The sequence below is a fragment of the Penicillium nucicola genome, assembly GCF_028828085.1.
Source record: "Penicillium nucicola strain IBT 29836 chromosome Unknown utg000008l, whole genome shotgun sequence".
Lineage (NCBI taxonomy): Eukaryota > Fungi > Ascomycota > Eurotiomycetes > Eurotiales > Aspergillaceae > Penicillium > Penicillium nucicola.
Genome location: NW_026643132.1, coordinates 1,844,111 through 1,857,396, shown reverse-complemented (window position 1 = coordinate 1,857,396; position 13,286 = coordinate 1,844,111). Strand labels below are relative to the sequence as shown.

Here is a 13,286-nt window from a genome sequence, read left to right as displayed (position 1 = left end):
ACCTGTCTGGATGCATGTTCCTGCACACACATTCTGCATGTATTCTAGCGCTAGGAAGCGAATTCGGTTTCTACATATTTTATTCTCCAACGTAGACCCTTAAAATGTTTCCTACATAAATGTACTTTTTTGCCAATTTGCGCGGTGGTTTCGGCGCGAACGCGTGGTCACGTGTCGACAAAGGAGCCGCCCTTTCAATTAGAGCTTCGACTTACGACCTTCATTTCACATTGGATCATCCTACAACGTTGGAAGCAGGACGACCTGATCCTTCATGCTTCCAATTGAGGTTGTCCGATCGTTGGGCTCTCAGTGGCCCTGCCGTGAGGTGCAGACACGCCAGCTTGCCAGTCTTTTCAGCGTGAGTGTACAAGAGCAAGCCCGCGAGAGCTCCGCCATCTCACTGAAGCCATTGAAAATGACAAGTACTAACTTTTACTGTCATTATGAATAGCCTCATGTGCCTAGTCCTCCCACGGTTGTAGTTCACGGTATCTCCGCGACGTGCAAATCGACTATCCTCCATGGCGTTCTGTCTACCCTTGAAGTGCCGCACGCCATTATCCGCAGCTCGGAATGTATTACAGGGCGACACCTTCTGACAAAGATTATATGGAATACACTTGAGGCCTTGGGCCAGAAAGAAGAGTGGGAGAAAGCTGGCAAGGGACGTTGCGAGCATGTCAGTGGCTTGGCAGTCCTTCTCGAAGAGTGTTTGGCAGCGCGGGCTTCCGATCACTCCAAGAAATTCGTCTTGGTTTTGGATGAGATCGATAGACAACGAGAAGCGCCACATACCTTGTTGTCCGCGCTAGCACGGCTTGGGGAGATTGTGAGTATACCGTTTGCTTCGAGCTGTTGTTCTTCGGGTGAAATATTGCGACTAACCTTTGCTATGTCATAGATTCCTTCTCTCTGTGTCGTTCTAGTCCTAAGCTCGACACCGCGGCCGCTTTTTCTTCAAAGTGCAGCTGTTCCGCATATCAGCTTTCCTCCATATACGCGCAAGGAGGCCATTGATATCATCCTCACTTCCAACGCGCCGGTCGTTGATGGCCTTCCTGAAGAGACTTCTCCTCGGATATATCCATATTTCGTTTCTACGGTCTATGACTCCCTAGTTGGGCCGACGGCGGGCTCTATTCCAAACTTCAAATCTATTTGCGAGAGACTATGGCCGAAGTTTGTTGCGCCTGTGGTGAACGGAGAAGCACCTCCCGGCGGAAACACGGAGTGGGATTTCTCTAGATTGCTGGTCAAGAACCGATCAATCTTCCGACACCAGGGCGAGTCAGCGCTGGTGCACCGCATTGTGCCCGAAGAGACAACAACGTCCATCATAAAACGGACTCCATTGTCAAATGTCACCATGATGCCCTCGGCCCTCCCATCCCTCCCCTACTTTTCAACCCTCATCCTCACATCCGCATACCTAGCCTCCCACACTCCCCAGCGCCTTGACACAATCTTCTTCTCCAAGTTTTCCTCATCCTCCCTCTCAGCCCGAAACAAACGTGCCCATCATCGCCGCCGCCTGAAAGTCCTCTCTCAAGCCCAAGCAGAAGAAAGACAGGCAGCAAACGACGACCCCTCAACCCCAAGCAAGCGAGGAAAAGGCAAGCGCACAAAAACTCGCATCACAAAGTCAACTCTCTCATCCGCCTTCGCAACCTCCTCAGCCAAAACATCCGCTACAGGTGGCGGCGGTATAACGGGCCCCTCGACAATCCTCACAGCCCGCCCATTCCCCTTAGAACGCCTTCTAGCTATCTACCACGCCATCGACCCAAATCCACCAGCCACGCCTCTCCGCGTTGCAGCAGTCGCGGATCGTATTTACGCTGAGCTGGCTACGCTGCGTCGTTTACGTCTTGTTGTCCCTTCTGCTGGGCACAATGGTGCTGCTAGTAGTAGTGGAAATACGACTGCTGACGCAGGTGAAAAGTGGACTGTCAATGTCTCTGGGGATTGGGTCGGTGAGCTTGCCAAGGGCATTGGTGTTGAGGTTGGAGAGTGGCTTGCTGGTGGATTGGATTGAGTTGCTAGATTTGTTTGTGCATTTTTCCGCGGAGTATTCTATTTTGTTCATTGCATCATGTTATATCACCTTGCGCTGCATTTTTCTTTTACTGGGATCTCAATCTATACCCATGCTTATCATTTAATTCCGATATCCTTTATAAAATCCGTAGAGTCTGTCGATCAATCCGCCTCTAGGGCTTAAATCGGCTGCAGTTTCTTATGACGTCAGATCCAAGTGAATATTTAGTTCGAGGGAGAACTCAATACGGATTGCACGTATCTCGGTACTTGAAATATGCTAACTTGTTTGAAAAGTAAGAAATGAGATGCAAGATAAACCTTTGCTTGCGCATAACCATAAGCGCCAAACCCAAAGAGGCTTGTCCTCTAGTCATCAAAGTCAAGGTCTAACGAAATAAGAGAAGATCAAGTATTAAGAAATTGCCAGGAAAATATTGAAAGAGACAGAAATCCGATAATGTAAGTTGCAAATCAAATCGCACACGCGCCAAAAGACAAACCAGCATATTGTACGCCATGCACACTACCAACTCCACTGATCCACCACGCCGTCAATGCCGACCAGCATACTCAAAGTCTCAGGTCCCTTCCACAATGGCGTATCGTTACCAGCTTCAAAGCTCACACAGCTCGGAGCAGACCCGTACGTGTGCTGGCTGAGGGGAGAGGGAACCTGTCGCCCAGTCCGTAGAGAGAAGAGTTGGACGGTGTTGTCAGGGGAAGCTAAAACAAGATTAAGTAAGCTATGTCTCTAGATACAAGAGAATAGTGATTGAGATAGGTTCCAGGAGGACATACGGTTGGCAAGAAGACCCAGACCAGCGCTGACATCCAGGGATGGCATGGACAAGGGCAAGTAATCAGGGAACATCAGGTATGGCCGGGTAGCGTCCGCGTTGGCTACCAGTGGATTCTTGTGTCGCTTGATACCTATGCCACCATTGGGGGCATAGCGTAGGTCAAACATGTGTAGCTATGGGTTGTCAGTCAACATTCAATGTAAAATATATGATGTCTGATTTAGCAAAAGACAACGGAAGATCGAGAGAAAAACATACATAGCGAGGCCCAGCGACGACAAAGCGCCAGTCGTCCACTTTTCGAATCTTCATTGCCGAGTCGGAGTGCTGGAAATGGTTCGTGCTTGAGCCGGTGCGTAGATCATTGAAGAGAATGGCGCCGTTCTTTCGACCTGACATTATCACATCTTGGTTTAGCCATTCAACGGAACAAACGCTGTTCATTTCGGACCATCGGTATTTCTTCTTGCCGGGTAATCCTGGTCCAGTGTCAATTTCGTGCTTCTTCACAAGCCAGCCGTTCTTGCCGCCATGGATGGTGTGGAGGCCCTCTGAAGCGGCAATGGCAAAGGTGGGGTCTGTTGTTGTAGGGCAAGCTGCAGTGTCCCAGAAAGTCATTGGGTGATCAGGCACAATACGAGTGGGTTGAGCGACTTGGCGATTTTTGTTAGTTTGGCATTTATGTACGAGTTTGGGGGGAGTAAACGTACTTGTTGGCCAATTGTATCCACCATCGTTATCTGGAGCAGGAAGCCAATGCATAGAGAAGAAGCATGCGCCATCTGGGCCGTCGTCCATTGTTGCCCTAGGGATGTTAGATGGTGGTCTTGATCCTATGGACTCGGGATTGGTAATGCATACAGCAAACAGTCAGTGGGACTGAGAGACATTGAGGCAAGCTGAACATGCTATCAGTAAAATTGAATCTTCCATTGAGACCCGGTTGACTGACCCTGTAAGGCTCCTTGAAGAGAAGACGCTCCATCGTGTGATTGTACGACCACTGTTCGTCTTCGGTATCTGGGAAGCATACCCTGCATGATGGTCAGTATCAAACATGATCTGCACATTGAATCTGATTCGCTTACGAAACCGAAGACTCCTGTCCGCGAGCCATGCCTTGGAGACTGTATCAGTGATGTGAAAGCCAAGAGTTATCAAGATAACTCACTGGCAATCAAAGTACCCGAGCGTGGGTTGCGCACAATCTGTCTGATGTTATTTGCCTTCGGCCATGGTTCGAACTTGTGCAGTTCCTCTCGATGCAGCTGGCTGGCTTGGAGACGAGAATACTTTTCACGCATTGCACCACCAGGCATCTCAAGCCCGATCTCTCGATGAACGGTAATCAAAGGCTGCGCCAATGCGGCGCCTCTGGTAACCGTCTCATTGGCAGTGCGTTGGGCAAGTTCTTCCTTTCGTTCACGTCTCTGCCATCCCAGTTAGCAGATTGAAAGATCAAGAGGAGCAGGGGGATCTACTATCTGGTCACTAGCCTTGCGCTTGAGCACTTTGGCAGAGTATTGTGCACCAGGCTTCGCGACATGGTCAGGCTGGACTTGGAAATACTTCTTCTTATCCTCATCTAGAAACCAGAATAGTGAGCGTTGGGCCATTGCGGAAAGGATTGGACAGGATGCAATAATATGTTTCGGTGGATAAAAAGGAATAAAACAGCCCGAAGGGAGAAAAGAAATGCACTTGTTATGGGAACCGAGATCGTAGCCTCACTTTTGATGGAAAGTAACTAGGGAAGTGACGACTCAAAGTTCAACTCACCATAATAGAAGCCAGGAATTTGAGGCGCCATTATACTTTGATCAAGAGGCAGAAATTAAGGAGCGCAAGGCTATGTCACGATGCAGGTAAGAATGGAAGGATAATGTACGAGGCGGCCATGGAGGTTTTATGCCAGTGAGATGCTGCAATGATCAACAGACTTCCTTTGCACCTTTCGTAAACAGTCTAGAGAGCAGGATCACAACAGGTGAATTGATCCAATCACCAAATTGTAGAAGAATCCATGAATACCAAAACATGCAAATTCATCCAACGAAGGCTTTGAGGTGACGTGAAGATATTACGTCAGCTTCCGCCTCAGGCGCCCATTCTATACTCCTGTGCCCTAACTGGCGGACTTGCCACCAGGTTGCTAGTCCAGGATCTAAGTGTACGAAAAGGGTTTATGTATTGGGAGTACGTATATATTGGGCTATTTAGATCTAGCGATTAGTGTCTCTCTTAGGCTCAGTCTCTCTGCTTGAGCTTGTTTGCTGTCGACGACCTCAATCCTTGGAAGCAAAATGAAAAAGCATATCTTATGCTGTTTACAGATCTGTAGACTTTTCAAACCTGCTCTTATTGCGAGTTAAAGGAAGTCACGATTTGTTTTTCTCGCTGTCGCCCTGTTCGGATCCCAGCTTCTTGGAGTCTGTACTGATTATTCCCCCGGGCACTCGACTGAAATCTGGAGAGAGGTTGATCCTTGATCCTTATCATAGAACAGTAAGTGAACTGTCAATATATCAAGCAATATAATCAGTAACAATGTCTACGAGTCTCATAGGAATCGAAACTGCCGTTCGAGGCCGCCGTTCTGGTGCCGTATCTTCCATCGCTCCTTCGATTTCGCTCTCAACTTAGCTTCTCTCTCCCCCCCCCCCCCATCCTTCAACCATCTCATCTTTACTGAAGCATTCATTCGATTTTTCAATATCCGGTCAACGGAAGACTCATGCCAGTCTGATCTGAGTTGATTCTCCTCCTGTCTTGGGTTGATCTCCATCACCGGGGACACCACGAATCAAGCAAAGCAGCATCCAACCTCACAAAAGAAGTGTACGCTGTGATCATAGATCGTTTGTTTTTCAAAGATTCTTGTCTACGGGCTTCAGCTGGTTATTCTTATTCCTAGTCGCTAACTTGATTTCTGCATTTGAAACAGCTCGCCCGGCATGCCTAGGCCTTCGGTTGACCCGTCGGATCCTCGCAACTGGGCGCTCCATAGCAACCTGGCGGAGAGCTTCCATGGCGAAGAAGACAAGATCGAAGACCTCAATAATCATGACAGTTTTCATGACCGCCCCTTTGACATCCCCAAACACGCAGACGCCCTTGGTAGTATTTTCTCAAAGGAAAAGCCCATTCCAACCGAGAACTCAAGTGTCTTTGACCAGGACCAGGTGGATCATCCAGAGACCGAACAGTCATTGGGCATCCTCATTGACGAGCTTGATGCTGAAGATGGTAAAGAGCCCGACCCGGATGCGGCTTCAATTCATGCTGGCCATGTCAGCGAACTCCCTCAGTCCTGGCTCGGTACCAGTCTCGAAGATGGTCTTAATGACGAGGAGGTGATTGTTCGACGTAAGAAATATGGGTGGAACGTCATGAAAGAAGCCAAGAGAAACCATATTCTCAAGTTTTTGTCCTTTTTCATGGGCCCAGTTCAATGGGTCATGGAGGTAAGCAACTCTTGTCCGATATGTCACGATCGGGAAGCACATGCTGATTATTTTTTTTGTCATAGGCTGCCGTCATACTTGCTTGTGGCTTGCAGGACTGGATCGACTTTGGCATCATTTGCGGCCTGCTTGTTCTCAACGCCGCTGTCGGATTCATTCAAGAGTACCATGCAGGCAATATCGTTGATGCTCTTAAGAATAATCTTGCTCTCAGAGCCCAGGTTGTTCGAAATGGCAATCTGGTAGAGATTACTTCCGCGGAAGTCGTTGTCGGGGATGTCATCCAAGTGAAAGATGTGAGTCTATAAGTATCAAGATGACAATGGTTAATTACTGATACTTACTTTAGGGTACGATCATTCCCGCCGACGGTAAATTCGAATCTCAAAACGCTTATCTCCAGGTTGATCAATCTAGCATCACGGGAGAATCTCTTGCGGTCGATAAACACAAAGGCGATGTTTGCTATGCTTCATCTACCGTCAAACGTGGGACTGGTTTGATGATTGTAACTGCCACCGGTGACCATACATATGTCGGGACGGCAGCTGCCCTGGTCAACAAGGCTTCAAACAATGTGGGACACTTCACCCAGGTCTTGAACGGAATGGCGCACATCCTTCTGATTTTCGTTATTCTTGCACTCCTTGTGATCTGGATTGCCAGCTATTATCGTTCCAACGGCATTGTGCAGATCTTAGAGTTTACCCTTGCAATCACCGTGATCGGAGTACCCGTCGGTCTTCCTGTGGTGGTCACCACCACAATGGCCGTTGGGGCAGCATATCTAGCGAATCGCATGGCAATTGTGCAAAAGTTGTCGGCTATTGAGTCGCTAGCAGGCGTTGAAATCCTTTGTTCCGACAAAACAGGAACCCTCACTCGGAACAAACTGACCCTTGGGGAGCCATATACAGTGACTGGGATGACAACAGAGGAGCTCATGTTGACTGCATGTCTAGCAGCAACTCGAAAATCCGGCGGAATCGATGCCATTGACAAGGTGTTTCTCAGAGGTCTACGCAACTATCCGTTAGCGAAGTCTCAGATCCCTATGTATAGAACCATTGAGTTTATCCCATTCGATCCTGTTTCAAAAAAGGTGACTGCACTTGTCGAGAATCATGAAGGGGAACGAATGATCTGTGTCAAAGGAGCACCGATGACAATCTTGCGAACTGTGCAGGCAGAAACTGTCTTGTGTCAACCTTTCATCGATGAATACAAGGCAAAGGTTACAGAGTTTGCTGATAAAGGATTTCGTGCTTTGGGTGTGGCTCGCAAGCGAAGTGACAAGAACTGGGAAATTCTTGGTATCATGCCCTGCTCTGACCCGCCTCGCCATGACACGGCTAAAACGATATCTGAGGCCCAAAGTTTGGGTCTTTCCATCAAGATGCTCACTGGAGATGCAGTTGGCATTGCTCGTGAAACAGCTCGCAAACTTGGTCTGGGAACTAACATTTACAATGCTGAGCGCCTGGGCATCACCGGCGCCGGCGAAATGCCTGGCTCGGAGGTCAACGATTTTGTTGAAGCTGCGGACGGATTTGCAGAGGTCTTCCCACAGCATAAATACAGCGTGGTAGAAATTCTTCAGCGTCGTGGATACCTTGTCGCGATGACCGGTGACGGTGTCAATGATGCAGCCTCGCTTAAAAAGGCAGACACGGGTATTGCCGTTGAAGGTGCCTCTGATGCGGCTCGCTCTGCTGCTGATATTGTGTTCCTGGCACCTGGCCTGTCTGCAATCATTGATGCCATCAAAACCTCTCGCCAAATCTTTCACCGAATGTACGCATATGTTGTTTACCGTATCGCCTTGTCAATACATCTAGAGTTGTTTCTCGGGCTCTGGATTGTGATTATGAATGAGACTCTCGATCTACGATTGATTGTCCTTCTCGCAATATTTGCAGACATTGCGACTCTGGCCATTGCGTATGACAATGCCTCATATTCTCAGCTCCCAGTAAAATGGAACCAACCAAGGCTGTGGGGAGAATCAATCATTCTTGGTGTTATACTTGCTGCCGGAACCTGGGTTACCCTTGGTACTATGTTGCTGCATGGTGACGAGGGTGGTGTGATTCAAGGCTGGGGCTCGCGGGATGAGGTCATCTTCCTGGAGATAACCCTAACCCAAAGCTGGCTCATCCTAGTTACTCGCCTAACTGGATCGATGTTCAGTAATTTACCCTCGATGCATCTTACTGGTGCTGTGCTGGTTGTCGATGTGACCGGGTCTCTGATGGCTCGCTTCGGCGCTTTCGGTACACCAACATCGGGACTGACGATCCTGCGAGTCTGGATCCTAGCCTTCGGGGTAGCTGCTGTTAATGCAATGGTTTATGTTTTACTGCACAATTCTGATAAGTTTGACAACCTCATGCATGGCCGCAGTCTCCGCAGCAAGGGGAAGGATCGTTCCTGGGAAGACTTTGGTACGTTGAAGCCAAAGAATCCCAAGTCCTTACCTTTGAAGAACTAACAATGTAAAGGTCTCGCCATGCAACGTATGGCCAACAATCACGAAAAGTCTGCTTAATGAGAACGGAAAGGAAGTGGGGGAGAAGCAAGGTCATTGATCAATACTCATGATGACGACTTGTGACATGCTTGTCGTTGACGCATTTTAACATGGACAATGATATCAAGAAAGTATATGGTATTCGGTACAGGAAGGGGAATGGATGGATGGTGCAAACCGACAACCCCTGTGGTATAAGGGATTTTGCATATGTTACCAGTATTCTTAGTCTTGAAGTTACTCTTAGCGCTCAAACAGCAACACAAGCATTATCTTCTTTTCTCTACTATTGTGGATATCTTTGTCCGGTCTTGTTGGTGTTTGGCAAAAGTTTTTTACTGCTGCTATACCTGGGACATTCTTTCGGTCCAAGCCACAGATTGGGTTTTACTATAGATCAAGTCGTAAGTGCCATAGCAGTATAGATATCGAAAGCTGATTCAAGTAGAATATCAATTGAAGTTGCCTTCTATAATACAATGCCTAGATAACCAAGTATCAAAATAAAGATAGAGAACTATGTGAGAAACAGAAACAAATACAACGGAGCTCCGACGCTCTCAAGTGTTATATCATGCGGGTCGCACCATAGGAGTAACAGAGTCGATCTGAAAAATCTCCATTGAATCATTGGGACCTGCGATACCAAACTTCTTGCTACCTTCGCCGGGTTTCACAACCTCCGACAGCTCCCTCTCCAGATCCTTTCCGACGTCAATCTCATCGGACTGGTCCTTCAAGTATTTTTTTTGTCTGCAGTACATGCGCCAAAAAACAAGACTGCCATGAATCTGCGCCGCCGAAAAGGCAATATGCAGAAGTGGTGTAACAACCTTGAAAGCAAGTCTCCATCGACTCCACAGCGAACCAAACAGCCACATAGTGACCACAGTCTCACAGGTTGTACCGACCGCCGTCGAAAAGCAAGAAAGGAGAAAGACCCGACTGAGGAAATGGTGTCGTTTTGGAAAGACGCGGTAGAGAATGATCGCGACGTGAGGGAAGAATTCAGAGATGATATCGAAGGCACCTAAGCAGAAGGAAGCGACGGTCAACTTTAATTCCAAAAAAAAACCAAACGAAGAAGCATATGCAGCCATACCCCAGACAGTACAAAGAACGAACTCAATATCAGCATCCGGTTCCCGAAGCGACTTCAAACTGATAGCAACAGCCGACTGCCCGATCAGGATGGTCCCGACATGGTGCATCACCGCGACGGGGGATAGTTTCACCCGGTAGAGCAATTCAAAGATATACATGGCAATCAGCATCTGCGCCACCACGACGAGGATATCGCCCATTGTGACCACCGAGCCCGGGGCATAGGCCGTCTGAAACGTAGCTTTGCCAAAGGTGACGCAGATGAAGGGGTATGCGGCCACGATGAGGATGACGATTTTGGTGACGCCAGCAATGTGGTGGTTGACGAAACCTCGGCGGTTGAGCTCGCTCATTTCTGTGAAGATTGCCCCGTAGGCGCGGCGGATGAGGAAGTTCTCCAGGATATAGAAGCGGATTAGGAAGAAGATGACGAGTGCCACGGAGATGATGAGGGCTGAGAATGGCGCCAGGATGGAGATTGGGCCTAATATCTTTTCTTTGAGGGCGACATGGTGCGTTCGGGGTTCGTGCTGCATGTTTTCGTTTTCTTTGCGTTGGTTACTGGCCGGATGATGGTACGAATCTCGACATAGAGAGAGAGTGAGAGACAGACGAGAGAGTGAGTGACAATAGAGAGACAATATTCAATGAGTGAGATTTGCCAATGGTGAGAAGGCGAGAAATGAGAGAAGAGAGAAGAGAAATGAGAAGTGAGAGTTGAGGTCGAGAGCCGAGTCAAGAGTCCGAAGTATAAGCCGTGTTTCACAGTCTGCTCAGCTTTTGCCTCCAAACGCCCAGTGACACGTTAGGTCTGACAGTTACGAATTGCTTTCCTTTTTCTCTTTTTCTTTGGAATTCCCCCAAATGGCATATGCAGAAATGGCTCAATTGAATATAAAATTAACTACACCAAGCCTTTTGCTCGAAGCTTGGCGGAACTTACGAAGCGCCGATTGGCTGAGAATTTCCCCCAGGGTCCGATGGAGAAGACATGGGAGTCCCTGGTTTCAGGCAGCAGCGTATTATAGAGAGATGCCTGTTGAACCCGCGCATTTTGAGTTTTAAGGTGTGAGATTGAGGTATTTCCGTCAGATCTTCCTGGCAAAATTATGAAAAAAAAAAAAAAGAAACGGACCTCGGGAAGTATAGGAAATGAAGTTGCCTACTGAACACCACGTACGAACAGACCCTCGGCTAACATAACAGGATCTTCGCCCTAAATCACTCTATTATTACGCAAAGTCCACCTTGAATCCCCTCGACTCCCCCTTTTACGCAATTTTGCCTGCAGAAACGGCCCGAGCCCCGAACACAATAGCGCCCCCCAACATCGTCGCCACGCCGGCAAAAATGATAGCAGGCTGATATGACCCATAGCTATTAATCATCGCTCCGGAAATAGGCGTGCCCGTAAGCGTAGAAAGACTCAGCACGCCCAGGGCCATTCCCATATAGGAGCCAATCTCATTAGGCCGACTCGCAGTCATAGCAATAGTAGCCGGGAACAAGCCAATGACCGTTCCAGAAAAGAAGCCAAACAAGACCGAGAAAACAACCAGACCACCCTGAGAAGAGACGCTCAACCAGCAAAAGATCAACACCGCACAGATCAGCGAGGCCCCCGTCAGAGTATTAAACCGGCCGACCAGATTCGCCAAAGCGCCCCCAGAAAGACGACCAAAGAGCGATCCGGCATTGAGAATAGCAATCAGATAGAAGGACATGTCAACCGAGAGACCAATCGACACCGCATAGCCCGGGACATAAAAGAACGGCACAAAAAGACCCCAAAACACCAAGAACAGCCCAAGAATCTGCAAGGAATACTGCGGCTGTTTCCAAGCCACCAGCAAGAAGGGAGCGCCGCTCTTCCGGGGAGGCGCATTGGAAGTAATCACAGCACAGGAGATCAGACTCAATGCCAGCATGAGGAACCCCAGACACCGAACAGACCATCCGAAGCCAAGGGGGGAGTTGTGGAGCATGCGGTTCAGGGCAATGGGGAAGATGACGCCTGCGAGGGACGATCCACTCGAGGCAATGCCCATGGCCAGGGGTCTTTTCTGGAAAAAGTATTGGTTGATGGCTGTCACGGCGGGTGTGTAGGTCAGGCCGTTTGTGAGGCCGCCGAGAACGCCCTGCGCGAGGAGGAACTGGTAGTAGTTGGTGCAGAGGGAGGTGAGCATGACGGAGGCGATGAAGAGTGTGGAGCATGGAATGAGAATGGGCTGGGTTGGTGTTAGCTTGGATGGTTTGCAGGTTGGTAGAACTTATGGCAGTCTATCGGTTTGAGGACATACATACCGTGGGTCCATACCGATCCATCATCGGGCCAGAGATCAGGCCGCCGGAGAACATGAAGAAGGCTTGCAGGGAGCCGATCCATGCAATGCTTGATTCGCTTTGGTTGTGCAGGAATGTGGCTTTGTAGTATGATTCGTAGATTCTGGCGTTGTGGTTGTGGTGTTGGTATAATGCACTTCTCGGCGAGCGTGGTGGCAGACTGGGACTTACCCAAAGGCATTGATATATCCAAAGGTATTAAACATCACACACCATCCCCCCAGCACTGCAAGCCATCCTTTGAGACCTCCTTCTGGAAAAGAGGGCTTGGTTGGCACCTCTGTTGGTTCGGACCCGTTCGATTCCAATGCTTTTTCTGCGTCGGTCATGTTGAATCCGGTATATCGAGGTGGGAATTATCGAGAGCGTTCAACTTCTGGTTAATTCATCCATGCCAGGTGAGAATCCCCCCAAGAGGCTTTATACTCGACGAAGATCTATAGATGGTCTTGGCAGGGCTCGGGATGTTCTGAAAGAGGAAATCCAGCTGGAAGAAGTAAGTCCGAGAGATGAGCATATCCCCGGCTTCGACCTCGATTCTCTTTCTTTTTTATCTCCGATCCTGGGCCCGATCAGATTGTAAGAAGCAATCACTGTACATATGTATGGGGAGAGAGGTTATCATGGCAGTTTATACATACTTGGGACCCCATTTGTACAACTGGGGTCAAAAGTATTTATTGTGTGCTATGAAGTGATAGGCAGGGGCTTAAAAGAACTGAGGTCCCCGATGAAAGTATAATAAGAGACTGCTAAAGACTGTAAACTCAATTATGGATTATCGTTAACTACACTAAACAGGTAATACACGGGAAATCCTTGCTTCGGGACAGATCCAAAGATCCAATGTAGACAGGAAAGAGACGAGGCGATATACACGACGCTGGAGACAAAAAGAAAACATCGATGCAAGAGAGCCCTCGCTGGTGGATCAGTTCAGGGGGAGGAGGGGCTCATGAAAGACTGTGGGAAAGCAGAGTATGTGGGTGAGATATGTGCAGT

At 48.6% G+C, this 13,286-nt stretch overlaps 5 protein-coding genes across 5 annotated transcripts; 2 read left to right on the top strand and 3 right to left on the bottom strand.

The window, feature by feature from the left end:
* Window positions 1-274: 274 nt before the first annotated feature.
* Window positions 275-2,038, top strand: N7511_008198 (origin of replication complex subunit 5 family protein; the record flags this gene model as incomplete). The annotated part of the gene is made up of 3 exons (XM_057130575.1): window positions 275-361; window positions 455-832; window positions 905-2,038. 3 exons carry the CDS (start codon window positions 275-277, stop codon window positions 2,036-2,038), a joined length of 1,599 nt encoding a protein of 532 aa, XP_056982358.1.
* A 528-nt stretch (window positions 2,039-2,566) lies between these two features.
* N7511_008197 (uncharacterized protein) lies at window positions 2,567-4,459 on the bottom strand (the record flags this gene model as incomplete). Its single annotated transcript, XM_057130574.1, has 9 exons — window positions 2,567-2,766; window positions 2,842-3,016; window positions 3,102-3,496; window positions 3,554-3,648; window positions 3,705-3,742; window positions 3,796-3,877; window positions 3,932-3,962; window positions 4,015-4,273; window positions 4,325-4,459. 9 exons carry the CDS (start codon window positions 4,457-4,459, stop codon window positions 2,567-2,569), a joined length of 1,410 nt encoding a protein of 469 aa, XP_056982357.1.
* A 1,338-nt stretch (window positions 4,460-5,797) lies between these two features.
* On the top strand, window positions 5,798-8,855 carry N7511_008196 (plasma-membrane proton-efflux P-type ATPase; the record flags this gene model as incomplete). The annotated part of the gene is made up of 4 exons (XM_057130573.1): window positions 5,798-6,307; window positions 6,373-6,603; window positions 6,657-8,751; window positions 8,809-8,855. The coding sequence occupies 4 exons, from the start codon at window positions 5,798-5,800 to the stop codon at window positions 8,853-8,855; spliced, it is 2,883 nt and encodes a 960-aa protein (XP_056982356.1).
* Window positions 8,856-9,409: 554 nt separating this feature from the next.
* On the bottom strand, window positions 9,410-10,477 carry N7511_008195 (uncharacterized protein; the record flags this gene model as incomplete). Its single annotated transcript, XM_057130572.1, has 1 exon — window positions 9,410-10,477. The coding sequence occupies one exon, from the start codon at window positions 10,475-10,477 to the stop codon at window positions 9,410-9,412; it is 1,068 nt and encodes a 355-aa protein (XP_056982355.1).
* A 735-nt stretch (window positions 10,478-11,212) lies between these two features.
* N7511_008194 (MCT family MFS transporter) lies at window positions 11,213-12,613 on the bottom strand (the record flags this gene model as incomplete). Its single annotated transcript, XM_057130571.1, has 3 exons — window positions 11,213-12,169; window positions 12,246-12,387; window positions 12,456-12,613. The coding sequence occupies 3 exons, from the start codon at window positions 12,611-12,613 to the stop codon at window positions 11,213-11,215; spliced, it is 1,257 nt and encodes a 418-aa protein (XP_056982354.1).
* Between the last annotated feature and the right edge of the window lie 673 nt (window positions 12,614-13,286).